General features: G+C 43.6%; 1 protein-coding gene across 1 annotated transcript in view; it reads left to right on the top strand.

Moving 5' to 3' along the window:
* The window catches only part of crtc3 (CREB regulated transcription coactivator 3), a 91,267-nt gene that overhangs the window by 46,850 nt on the left and 30,384 nt on the right, over window positions 1–14,033 (top strand). Inside the window, exons 5-7 of the mRNA XM_064989683.1 lie at window positions 3,808–3,837; window positions 8,066–8,124; window positions 10,614–10,711. Coding sequence (XP_064845755.1) covers window positions 3,808–3,837; window positions 8,066–8,124; window positions 10,614–10,711 — 187 coding nt within the window. The remainder of the gene's footprint in view (window positions 1–3,807; window positions 3,838–8,065; window positions 8,125–10,613; window positions 10,712–14,033) is intronic.

The raw sequence follows: 14,033 nt of genomic DNA, 5'->3' as shown, positions 1-14,033 counted from the left end.
GGCTTGAAAATCTATGGCAAGACTTGAAAATGTCTGTCTAGCAAGGGGGTTGAAGACTTATCTAATCAAGATATATTACTGTTTTATATTTTATAAATATTTTACTAATGTTCTATTTTTTTCTTCCACTTTGACAAAGAGTATTCTGTGTAGATAGTTGACAAAAAATAACAATTAAATCCATTTTCATCCCACTTTCTAACACAACTTTTTCCACATTTTGTTAAGTGTGTGAATCCTTTCTGAAGGCACTGTACACACCACCCATCTTTCCATGGCCCTGCTCTCTTCCCAGCCTGGCCTGTTCTCCACAGGGATAGGCTCTTACACTGGGATAGACTAACTTAAAGGCTTTGAATGGGAGTGTATCCCCGGGGGAGATCAGTGTAACAAAAAGGCCCTCCTGGGGATGGGATTTAGACATTCCTGTGCTCTCTCTCTGTGTGTGTGATGCATTTCTGATTCTAGAGAACCTTTATCCTCTGCTTAGGTGGTCTGTTTAATTATTTACCACCACCCACCCATTAACAACAAGCCTCTATTTTGGTTAACGTATGTTAAGATCACTTCCTCTCTCTCACACCAGCTCAGTGTGCCCTCAATGGCACCCTATTCCCTAGGTGCACTGCTTTTGACCAGGGTCCATAGGGCTCTGGTCAAAAGTAGTGCCCTATGTAGGGAATAGGTTGCCATTTGGGGCGCAACATAAATCAATGAGCCCAGCCGTGCTGTAACTGTACAGTTGAATAGCTAAAAAAGACCGTTGACAACGAATGGCATCAGACGGCCAAAGCAGCGCACACCATCCTCTGAGCAATATTTTACTGCTTTGGCTGTGCAGCTGTGTGATTCGTGGCAGCTAATCCTCATATGTGTGATTCTGTGATTCTCCTCTGGCCTCTGTACAGCCTCTAATCGTCTAGCAGGCTGTATTGTTTTCACAAGTCTTTTAATTTACAGATTTGTAAATTATGGGAAAGAAGGATATTGTGTTTCTATTTATTCATCCTTTATTTAACGGGAGATGACACATTGAGACATCTCTTTTCCAAGTGAGCCCTGGAGAAGCAGCATACATATAGTTCCATATGAGACAACACAATGAATGGAAGTTAAAACAGTGCAAAGTGCATAAGAGAGCTTAAAATAACAGGTTTCAAAACATATGCAATATGTTGTCAGCCGCCCTCCAATCTGGGATTTAAAATCATCAATCAGAATAAAAAAGATCCAGTTTTAAATGATTTTGTAAAATGTTCCACAATGACGGGCCAGCAAAGCTAAAGCCCCTCCTACCAAACTCTGTTCTTATGTTGGGAATATTATATCAAATGCATTTCTGTGATCTCAGATGATCATCTTCATGATTCTGTAGGGTGAATATTAAGTATACTGGCAGCTGCCCTAAGATGGTCTTGGAGACAAACCAGTACCAGTGAGTCTGTCGACCATCCTGCTAACTGGGACGGATGGATGGAGAGAGAAAGACAGAAGACAGGGATGGTGAGGAATGGACCGAGACAAGGGAGAGATGAATACAGACATAAAGGGAGAGATGAATACAGACATAAAGGGAGAGATGAATACAGACATAAAGGGAGAGATGAATACAGACATAAAGGGAGAGATGAATACAGACATAAAGGGAGAGATGAATACAGACAAAAAGGAGAGATGAAAATAGACAAAAAGGGAGAGCTGAAAACAGACATAAAGGGAGAGCTGAAAACAGACATAAAGGGAGAGCTGAAAACAGACGGAAAGGGAGAGCTGAAAACAGACATAAAGGGAGAGCTGAAAACAGACATAAAGGGAGAGCTGAAAACAGACAAAAAGGGAGAGATGAAAACAGACAAAAAGGGAGAGATGAAAACAGACAAAGGGAGAGATGAATACAGATGGAAAGGGAGAGATGAATACAGACGGAAAGGGAGAGATGAATACAGACGGAAAGGGAGAGATGAATGGAGACGGAAAGGGAGAGATGAATGGAGACGGAAAAGGGAGTGATGAATGGAGACGGAAAGGGAGAGATGAATGGAGACGGAAAGGGAGAGATGAATGGAGACGGAAAGGGAGAGATGAATGGAGACGGAAAGGGAGAGATGAATGGAGACGGAAAGGGAGAGATGAATGGAGACGGAAAGGGAGAGATGAATGGAGACTAGAGGTCGACCTATTAATCAGAATGGCCGATTTAATTAGGGACGATTTCAAGTTTTCATAGCCATCTGTATTTTTGGGCGCTGATTTGACGATTATTTTTTATTTATTTTTATACCTTTTTATTTAACCTTTATTTAACTAGGCAAGTCAATTAAGAACACATTCTTATTTTCAATGACGGCCTAGGAACGGTGGGTTAACTGCCTTGTTCAGAAGCAGAAAGACAGATTTTCACCTTGTCAGCTCGGGGATCCAATCTTGCAACCTTACAGTTAACTAGTCCAACGCGATAACGACCTGCCCTCCACAAGTAGACTGCCTGTTACGCGAATGCAGTAAGCCATGGTAAGTTGCTAGCTAGCATTAAACGTATCTAATAAAAAACAATCAATCAAAATCACTAGTTAACTACACATGGTTGATGATATTAGTAGATATTATCTAGCGTGTCCTGCGTTGCATATAATCTGACTGAGCATAGAAGCATACAAGTATCTGACTGAGCGGTGGTAGGCAGAAGCAGGTGCGTAAACATTCATTCAAACAGCATTTTCGTGCGTTTTGCCAGCAGCTCTTCGTTGTGCCTCAAGCATTGCACTGTTTATGACTTCAAACCTATCAATTCCCGAGATGAGGCTGGTGTAACCGAAGTGAAATGGCTAACTAAAGGGATGGAAGCTATACTGTTACACTGGCAATACTAAAGTGCCTATAAGAACATCCAATAGTCAACGAATAATGAAATACAAATGGTATAGGGGGAAATAGTTCTATAATAACTACAACCTAAAACTTCTTACCTGGGAATATTGAAGACTCATGTTTAAAAGGAACCACCAGCTTTCATATGTTCTCATGTTCTGAGCAAGGAACTGAAACGTTAGCTTTTTTACATAGCACATATTGCACTTTTACTTTCTTCTCCAACACTTTGTTTTTGCATTATTTAAACCAAATTGAACATGTTTCATTATTTACTTGAGGCTAAATTGATTTTATTGATGTATTATATTAAGTTAAAATAAGTGTTCATTCCAGTATTGTTGTAATTGTCATTATTACAAATAAATGTTTAAAAAATTGTCCAATTAATCGTTATCGGCTTTTTTGGTCCTCCAATAATCGGTATTGGCGTTGAAAAATCATAATTGGTCAACCTCTAATAGAGACAAAGGGAGAGATTGATAGAGACAAAGGGAGAGATTGAAAGGGAGAGATTGATAGAGACAAAGGGAGAGATGGATAGAGACAGAGAGAAAGGGAATGAGAGAAGGGCAGGGGAAGGCATGTGTGGCTATTCCAACTCCATATGGCCCATGCTGCTAAGCCCCAATACAGTACAGGGGGAGGAGGGACACACAGCTTTACATGGAAATGTGTAATAAAGCCGCTGTCATCTGGGGAAAGCAGCTCATGAGACGTGTGTGTGTGTGTGTGTGTACTGTCATAGCATTGCAGAACACCCAGCTGCAGTGTACCTACTGAAAGTGCAGGGTGGGTGGAGTATTTGGTATATATCCCACTGGCTCCAAAGTCCGTCTTCCTGGAGTGTGTACTTTGCTGGGTGAGTCTAAATACAGCACCCCCAGTGTGTCTAGGAGCTTAGTGATATGACAGGTTGGTGTGGACCGTTTTTATTAGCCTCCCCCCACACTTTTTAATAGAAGGGAGGTGACGATGCAGTGCAAAGCGCCCCTCAGGAGAGAAGCAGAGATCGCCCCCTGTAGGCAGATGGGAGAACTGCTGGCCTTGGCAACTATGGATCCCATCTAAGAAGATCATATTTGGACTGGGAAGTTGGCTGTCCCCCTTACTCTGGCCCTGAATCCCAAATCAAATCCCTACCCACGGCCCTGAGGCAGTGTACTTACGTAGATTTGAGAGGATTGCATAGGTGTAAACAATATGCCGACCATTCCCCTGGTCTATCAGAGGGCGAAATGGATCTCCGACACACGGGTCATTCCACTGCAACAGAGTGACACTGAGACTCAGATCTTTCACGTTACAATGTATGTCAAACAAAAATGATGATTGCAAAGTTTAAACCATACAACTCTATGCACAAGGACTATTAACATTTTCTGCAGAACATTTTACAAAAACACATTTACTTGAAAGTGCAGATGCAATGTTTGGTCAGAAAATTCAGTTTTGTGTAGTCATTCTGTTACCAAACTTTGCATCTGCGCTGTTCTTCAAGTAAATGTTTTGTAAAATCTTCAGTGGAAATTGTTAAAATAGTCCTTGTGCATCGAGTTGTATGGTTTGTTTAACTTCTCAATCATTGCTTTTTGTTTGAAATACATTTCTAAGATGACACAATTAAAAAATCAGTGACACTGTGGAATTGCCCACAACCACCATATTTCTTACATTTCCAATCCTCTCAGATCTACACAAGTGACTGGGGGGTAGGGGCTAGGGGTTGATTTGGGATTCACAGAGGCCACTTCCAGTGAGCTTATCATTGTATTACACACTTTATCAGATAGTAGCAATCATGAGTGTCACAGGATGAGCGTGTCATCGCTAAATTCAGTAATCTAAATGTAGTCATGGTTGAAAATCACTGGGTTTCTCCTGCAGAGTCTCTATTCTCCTTCAGCTGGTGTCTTCCACTGTCACAGCAGCTGTTCGCTAGTCATCTACAATGAGGCCTTCAGAATTCTGTTTCCTCAGATGGGGGTTATTTACAGAGAGATTTACAGAGATGGAGATTTTGCGTTGGTTTTTAACTTGATTCTTTGCTAATTTTCACAGATACTTGTGTTTGTCTCTGCCATGTGGAAAAGTGTGGATGTAGCCTAAGGGTTGTAAGGAATAGTGATAAAATTAATTTGTCAAATTAACTCCCAGTTCAATCCCAGTCGTCCAACATGTGGATTCAGTTGAAAAGGGTTAACACCGGGCTCTCCACAATCTCATAGGGGTCTGTTTACACCCACACACCTGGCACGGTCTGGTAAACTATTGCAAATTAAACCAGAACACTATGCACACATTGAGTGTCTAGATCAATGCACTTGTTTTGTCAGATACAACTAGTATCCTAAAGCAAGTGTAATAACAGCACACTGAACAGATTTGAGTTGTGAACATGTTTTACTGGACAGCACAACCAAATGGGCTCTAAACAAGAAATCAACTTTAGAATTGCATAATAATTGTGTTATAACATAAGTGGAATGAGGAACAGTCACTATTCCTCTTGTGTACAGTAGTTAAACTCTCAGCTCATTGCTATGGAAATAAAATCCAATTACCAAAGTATTTTTTAACAACATGCTAATAAAATGTTGCTCAAAGTAATTGTAGCTTGATTACACAGGCACAAGAACAATGTCATGTTAAGTGTTACTGAGAATGCTAAAAGTAACAAAATATGGCTTAAAAAAAGGAAACTTAACATCCCAAAACAGCCTTCTTGAATCAACTACAGCCAAGCAAGGTAGGATGAAAACCATGTTAGTTTGTATTCTACTTAAACGATCCCTTTAAAGATAGTATAATGTGTGTTTGAAACAAGAACATTCACCCTCCGATGGACAAAAGCTTCAAAGTTGTTTCTGCTCAGCATTCAACATGCTGTTTGTAAATGGCTTTTGAATTACTCTGCAGTGTTTTCAGGTATTATAAAAATGTATTCCATCTTTCGACCTTTTCAGTGGCATGTTTAAAGACTTGTATAGTAGTTGAGCTATATACTGTACTTATCTGTACAAAATATCATTGGTTTGACTTGATTATATACACCTGGGGAAATGGACATTTACAGAATGTTCAGATAGAAATGTATTGTCTAGATCAAATATGACTGGAATTGTTAGTTAGATTACTTGTTGGTTATTACTGCATTGTCGGAACTGGAAGCACAAGCATTTCGCTACACTCGCATTAACATCTGCTAACCATGTGTATGTGACAAATAACATTTGATTTGATTTGATTGGAATAGTATAGGAAATGGTGTACTCTCTTCATTATATCTTCAACATGCAGTTCCAGATACAGCTTTGTCATTAGTTGAAGGCAGCCAATCCAATCATTTCGGAAAAGTCGTCACTTCCTGAGATTTGTATTCAAATTTGTTTTACATTTAGTTGCTTTCTCAGATGTGAATACCAATCATTTACAAAAGTAGTTACGGGACTTTCTGAGATCTGTAAAAAAAATAAATGAAAAATACTTTTTGGGAATCTGTATTCAAATAGGTGTAGTCAGTTCCTCCTGAAAAATATTTACTTTCCACAAAGCATAGTTGAATGTCTGATGGACATTATTTGTTTTTTAGGTTTTTTACTTACTCCATATGGTTGGACAGTATTGTAGACTGGTTTCCGGACCTGTAGTCAGTCCACTTTAATAGACATGTTTCCAGACCTGTAGTCAGTCCACTTTAGTAGATCTGTTTCCAGACCTGTAGTCAGTCCACTTTAATAGACCTGTTTCCAGACCTGTAGTCAGTCCACTTTAGTCAACCTGTTTCCAGACCTGTAGTCAGTCCACTTTAGTAGACCTGTTTCCAGACCTGTAGTCAGTCCACTTTAGTAGATCTGTATCCAGACCTGTAGTCAGTCCACTTTAATAGACCTGTTTCCAGACCTGTAGTCAGTCCACTTTAGTCAACCTGTTTCCAGACCTGTAGTCAGTCCACTTTAGTAGACCTGTTTCCAGACCTGTAGTCAGTCCACTTTAGTAGACCTGTTTCCAGACCTGTAGTCAGTCCACTTTAGTAGACCTGTTTCCAGACCTGTAGTCAGTCCACTTTAGTAGACCTGTTTCCAGACCTGTAGTCAGTCCACTTTAGTAGATCTGTTTCCAGACCTGTAGTCAGTCCACTTTAGTAGACCTGTTTCCAGACCTGTAGTCAGTCCTTTAGTAGACCTGTTTTTAGTCAGACCTGTTTCCAGACCTGTAGTCAGTCCACTTTAGTAGACCTGTTTCCAGACCTGTAGTCAGTCCACTTTAGTAGACCTGTTTCCAGACCTGTAGTCAGTCCACTTTAGTAGACCTGTTTCCAGACCTGTAGTCAGTCCACTTTAGTAGACCTGTTTCCAGACCTGTAGTCAGTCCACTTTAGTAGATCTGTTTCCAGACCTGTAGTCAGTCCACTTTAGTTGACCTGTTTCCAGACCTGTAGTCAGCCCACTTTAGTAGACCTGTTTCCAGACCTGTAGTCAGTCCACTTTAGTAGATCTGTTTCCAGACCTGTAGTCAGTCCACTTTAGTTGACCTGTTTCCAGACCTGTAGTCAGTCCACTTTAGTAGACCTGTTTCCAGACCTGTAGTCAGTCCACTTTAGTTGACCTGTTTCCAGACCTGTAGTCAGTCCACTTTAGTAGACCTGTTTCCAGACCTGTTTCACAGACCTGTTTCCAGACCTGTAGTCAGTCCTTTAGTTGACTGTTTCCAGACCTGTAGTCAGACTTTAGTAGATCTGTTTCCAGACCTGTAGTCAGTCCACTTTAATAGACATGTTTCCAGACCTGTAGTCAGTCCACTTTAGTAGACATGTTTCCAGACCTGTAGTCAGTCCACTTTAATAGACCTGTTTCCAGACCTGTAGTCAGTCCACTTTAGTAGATCTGTATCCAGACCTGTAGTCAGTCCACTTTAGTAGATCTGTTTCCAGACCTGTAGTCAGTCCACTTTAGTAGACCTGTTTCCAGACCTGTAGTCAGTCCACTTTAGTAGATCTGTTTCCAGACCTGTAGTCAGTCCACTTTAGTAGATCTGTATCCAGCCCCCTCATCCAGATTTCCCTCCTCACCTTAGAATTTCCAACCTATTCTCTCTCTCTCTTTCCCCCCACTCTCTCAGTTCCAGACCTTTTCTGAGCTCAAGTAAACTACGAAACGAGCGTGATGTTTCTCTCTCTTTTCCTCTCCCAAGGGAGCAGCAGCCGTGGGCCGAGGAGAAACGACCAGGATTTAGATTAATATCACAGCTCAACAGGTGACCTTTGAACTCTTCAGCCTCCTCTCTTGCTTTCTCTCTCACACGGACCAACCACTCTGCCGGACTGCTCTGTCTCTCCTCTCTCTGTTGTAGACTGCCCAATCCTTCCTCTCATTCTCACTTACTCTCTCACCACCCTCCCGCTCTCTTGCTCTCTCTCCTCTCTATTACAATATCTCATGCTCTCTCATGCCCTCTCTTGCTCTATCTTTTGTATGCCCTCTTCCTCTCCTCAATCACCCTCTTGTTTAACTCTTTTTAAATTTTTTTTAGATATCTGTTCATCTGTCTCTCTAGCAAAGCTTTGAGACACGGAGTTGGAGCACAAGACAGACTACTGTGTCTGTTCGCTTTCACTCCCTCCCTCTACCTCTCTGTCCTTCTACCTCGCTATACTAGGAACACTAATCAGTCTTTTTCTTCTGTCATTGTCACTAACCCAGCTGTAGGACCGTGTGACTGGGTGGGTAAGGCTGTCGCCACCTACCCTGTCGCTGCTGCTGCCACCCATCGCTACCTAACACTGTGCCTCCTGACTCACAGTGGATTTATTCACTACTATTTAGTTTATTTACATTCATCGTTTGGTCTTTCTTTGGACCATCTGTCTGTTTCCTGATGTGATGCTGGTGTTACGATGCTAATTGCAAATGTTACAATGTTTATTTGCATATAAATTACATGTTGTTTAATCACCAATGTTATGTCAATTGTTATTGATGATATGCTATTAATGAATGAATTGACTCTCTGTTAGGAACCATACTGAGCTCTAGGGTGTGTTCAGTGGGAGGAAAAAGTTCAGAAACGGGGAGCTACAATCTACCTGTACTTGTCCAATAAGAATCACTTGTTCTTGTTTTCCATTGCAGAGCACTTTGCTACGGTGTGCCCTAATGAACATGGTACGGTCTCAGCAAGTTTAGGGACTGCACAGAGAGACATTATAACCACTGTGAAAGAGGGTGTCCATCTTGAGAAGGAGAGTGTGAGAGATGCATCCTCAAGGGGAAGAGAGATTGGAGGATGGGAAGAAAGAAAGAGGGAGGGAGAGATTTGTCCTCAGAGGGATAGTGAAGCATGAACACAGCTACTGGAGCTTAATGAAGAGCACTTGAGAAAGCCCTTAGCTGGAGCCAGTGAAAGAGGTGTGTGTGTGTGTGTGTGTGCATGCGTCTGAGAGGGGGGGGGGTGTACGTTTGAGAATGTGTGTGTCAAAGTATAAGTGTGTAGGCAGAGCAGACTTTGGACCCACCACTGAATGACTCTCTGACCTTGCCGTGAGGCGTCCTCATCCTCTGCCCACCACTGAATGACTCTCTGACCTAGCCGCGAGGCGTCCTCATCCTCTGCCCACCACTGAATGACTCTCTGACCTAGCCGCGAGGCGTCCTCATCCTCTGCCCACCACTGAATGACTCTCTGACCTAGCCGTGAGGCGTCCTCATCCTCTGTCCACCACTGAATGACTCTGACCAAGCCGTGAGGCGTCCTCATCCTCTGTCCACCACTGAATGGCTCTCTGACCTAGCCGTGAGGCGTCCTCATCCTCTGTCCACCACTGAATGACTCTCTGACCTAGCCGTGAGGCGTCCTCATCCTCTGTCCACCACTGAATGACTCTCTGACCTAGCTGTGAGGCGTCCTCATCCTCTGCCCACCACTGAATGACTCTCTGACCTAGCCGTGAGGCGTCCTCATCCTCTGCCCACCACTGAATGACTCTCTGACCTAGCCGCGAGGCGTCCTCATCCTCTGCCCACCACTGAATGACTCTCTGACCTAGCCGTGAGGCGTCCTCATCCTCTGCCCACCACTGAATGACTCTCTGACCTAGCCGTGAGGCGTCCTCATCCTCTGCCCACCACTGAATGACTCTCTGACCTAGCCGCGAGGCGTCCTCATCCTCTGTCCACCACTGGCTCAGAATATTAACACCCTGCATCCCGAGTGTCTCAGTGGTCTAAGGTACTGCATCACAGTGCTAGCTGTGCCACTAGAGATTCTGGGTTAAAACCCAGGCTCTGTCGCGACCGGGAGACCCATGGGGCGGCGCACAATTGGCCCAGCGTCTTCCAGGTTAGGGGAGGGTTTGGCCGGCAGGGTTGTCCTTGTCCCATCTTGCACTAGCGACTCCTGTGGCGGGCCAGGCAAAGTGTGCTCTGACACGGTCACCAGGTGTACGGTGTTTCCTCTGACACATTGGTGCGGCTGGCTTCTGAGTTAAGTGGGCATTGTGTCAAGAAGCAGTGCGGTTTGGTTGGGTTGTGTTTCGGGGGACACATGGCTCTCGACCTTCACCTCTCTCGTGTCCATATTGGTGGGACAAAACGATGTAACTACAAATTGGATACCACGACATTGGGGAGAAAATTAACACTCTTCTCCATCCCCTCCTCTCTCTCTCCTCCTCCTCCCTCTCTCCTCCTCCATCCCCTCCTCTCTCTCTCCTCCATCCCCTCCTCTCTCTCTCTCCTCCTCCACAGAACCAACTCGGACTCGGCTCTTCATACGAGTGCCATGAACCCCCAGGACCCCTTTGGCATGAACCAACAGATGGGCAGAGGGCCCCCCCAGCGCAACGGTGAGAACACACACACACAGCATCTGCACACATACAGCTATCTGCACACACACGCATGCATACACATCGCATCTACACACACACTTTGCATCTGCACATGCGCAAACAAACACCCTATTCCCTACACAGTGCACTTCTTCTGAACAGAGCCCAAAGAGATTGGCTATTTAACACTAAATAAGGGAATTGTTTTCACCCCACAGTTAGCCACGATGATTAGCTAGACTGGTAAAATGGTTTACAGTTACCAATGGCTTCTACACTATTCTACTAGTGCTGCCGTGTCGATACCATGTCTCCAGTTTACCTTTTATCATCGTGACGCTTATCCACTTTCTATGCGCATTGTGCAAGTTATGGAATGTATCAGATATGTGGAACTGGTTGGAGGTTCTTGAGGAGAGGTTGCGCAATAACATTAATTGTAATCAATGTGAACAGATGGTGTAGGCAGGAAATAATTTAAAATCTTTCTACAACATCTAAGGTTTATAAAAAAAAATTGAGACCTTACAGACATTGTAGAAAGATATGAAATGATTTCCTGTCTACACTGTCAGTGTGCCTTATTAAAATATCTAAGTGGTGAGAGAAGAGTTTGTCTGGTTGGTTGGAACAGTCCTGGGCCTGTAGAGACTCCTCTCTTTCACTCCTGTCTTCCTTTCCTCCATTCCTCTTTCCTCTGTGTCTGGATCTTTAGTTTTTCCCCTTTACCTTCACATCGCTACTTATTCTATCTCATCCTCTCTTCTTTCTCTTTACCCACCCTCACTTTCCTATGTCTCTTTTCTTTCCATTCTCTCTCTCTCCTTATGTTGTCTTTCTATCATATCTCCCCTCTCTATCCCTCCATCTCTCCCTCCATTCCTCTCTCCCTCCATTCCTCTTTCCTCTCTCTTTTCTTTCCATTCTCTCTCTCCTTCTGTTGTCTTTCTATCATCTCTCCCCTCTATCCCTCCATCTCTCCCTCCATTCCTCTCTCGTCTGTGTGTGTATTTAAAATGTTCTCCCTTCCATCCATTCCTCCCCTTACCCCTCTCTGTTAAGAGTGACAGACAGTGGAATGTGTTGTGTTAATGCATTATCAGTGAGTGATGTCTTAATGTTGGAGAGAGAGACTTGGATAGGCTCCTAGAATGGATTACCACTCTATTTGTTTAGCCAACAAGTTTAAACAGGATATTGGCAGGTGAGTCCAGCTGTGTATTGACAGGGGTGGTGTTTTATATTGAAAGGCAAGTATTTTTTTAACTTCAAAAGAGTGATCAGGGATGTGCAACTGTAGTTTTCCTTCACGGAAAATACATCAGTGCTACACATTCAGCAGAAAATAGCTTCATTTTCATCAGATGACAACAGACGTGCAACACTTTTTGGCTGGCAGCGACATGAGTAAATTAACTTACAATATTTTTTATTTTTTAACTATGCATGGCCATGTTATTCATGTTTATCATAGAAATGTTTTGCTTAAAGTTAACCTTTACTTTTCCTGGAGAAAAGTAGGCTGGCTATACCAAGAGAAGTACCGGAGAACAGTAGCTACACATCAGTCAGAGCGCTGCCTGCTGATAGAATGATGGAGAACAGTAGCTACACATCAGTCAGAGCGCTGTCTGCTGATAGAATGATGGAGAACAGTAGCTACACATCAGTCAGAGCGCTGTCTGCTGATAGAATGATGGAGAACAGTAGCTACACATCAGTCAAAGCGCTGTCTGCTGATAGAATGATGGAGAACAGTAGCTCCACATCAGTCAGAGCGCTGTCTGCTGATAGAATGATGGAGAACAGTAGCTCCACATCAGTCAGAGCGCTGTCTGCTGATAGAATGATGGAGAACAGTAGCTACACATCAGTCAAAGCGCTGTCTGCTGATAGAATGATGGAGAACAGTAGCTCCACATCAGTCAGAGCGCTGTCTGCTGATAGAATGATGGAGAACAGTAGCTACACATCAGTCAGAGCGCTGTCTGCTGATAGAATGATGGAGAACAGTAGCTCCACATCAGTAGCTGCCTGCTGATCAGAATGATGGAGAACAGTAGCAGTCAGCGCTGTCTGCTGATAGAATGATGGAGAACAGTAGCTACACATCAGTCAGAGCGCTGTCTGCTGATAGAATGATGGAGAACAGTAGCTCCACATCAGTCAGAGCGCTGTCTGCTGATAGAATGATGGAGAACAGTAGCTCCACATCAGTCAGAGCGCTGTCTGCTGATAGAATGATGGAGAACAGTAGCTACACATCAGTGCGCTGTCTGCTGATAGAATGATGGAGAACAGTAGCTACACATCAGTCAGAGCGCTGTCTGCTGATAGAATGATGGAGAACAGTAGCTCCACATCAGTCAGAGCGCTGTCTGCTGATAGAATGATGGAGAACACATCAGTCAGAGCGCTGTCTGCTGATAGAATGATGGAGAACAGTAGCTACACATCAGTCAGAGCGCTGTCTGCTGATAGAATGATGGAGAAATGCTACACATCAGGAGAAGAATGAGTAGCTCCACATCAGTCAGCGCTGTCTGCTGATAGAATGATGGAGAACAGTAGCTACACATCAGTGCGCTGCTGCTGATAGAATGATGGAGAACAGTAGCTACACATCAGTCAGAGCGCTGTCTGCTGATAGAATGATGGAGAACAGTAGCTACACATCAGTCAGAGCGCTGTCTGCTGATAGAATGATGGAGGAGAAGCGCTGTCTGCTGATAGAATGATGGAGAACAGTAGCTACACATCAGTCAGAGCGCTGTCTGCTGATAGAATGATGGAGAACAGTAGCTACACATCAGTCAGAGCGCTGTCTGCTGATAGAATGATGGAGAACAGTAGCTACACATCAGTCAGAGCGCTGTCTGCTGATAGAATGATGGAGAACAGTAGCTACACATCAGTCAGAGCGCTGTCTGCTGATAGAATGATGGAGAACAGTAGCTCCACATCAGTCAGAGCGCTGTCTGCTGATAGAATGATGGAGAACAGTAGCTACACATCAGTCAGAGCGCTGTCTGCTGATAGAATGATGGAGAACAGTAGCTACACATCAGTCAGAGTGCTGTCTGCTGATAGAATGATGGAGAACAGTAGCTACACATCAGTCAGAGCGCTGTCTGCTGATAGAATGATGGAAAACAGTAGCTACACATCAGTCAGAGCGCTGTCTGCTGATAGAATGATGGAGAACAGTAGCTCCACATCAGAGTGCTGTCTGCTGATAGAATGCCCGTTCGTGAATTCTCATCCGAGTGGAGAAGAGCAACTGAAGCACAAAATTTGTCTGATGCCGAGCAGAAATTACAAGAAACATTTTAGATCT

Source organism: Oncorhynchus masou, chromosome 2 (assembly GCF_036934945.1).
Source record: "Oncorhynchus masou masou isolate Uvic2021 chromosome 2, UVic_Omas_1.1, whole genome shotgun sequence".
Classification (NCBI taxonomy): domain Eukaryota; kingdom Metazoa; phylum Chordata; class Actinopteri; order Salmoniformes; family Salmonidae; genus Oncorhynchus; species Oncorhynchus masou.
This window is presented reverse-complemented; position numbering and strand designations above follow the sequence as displayed.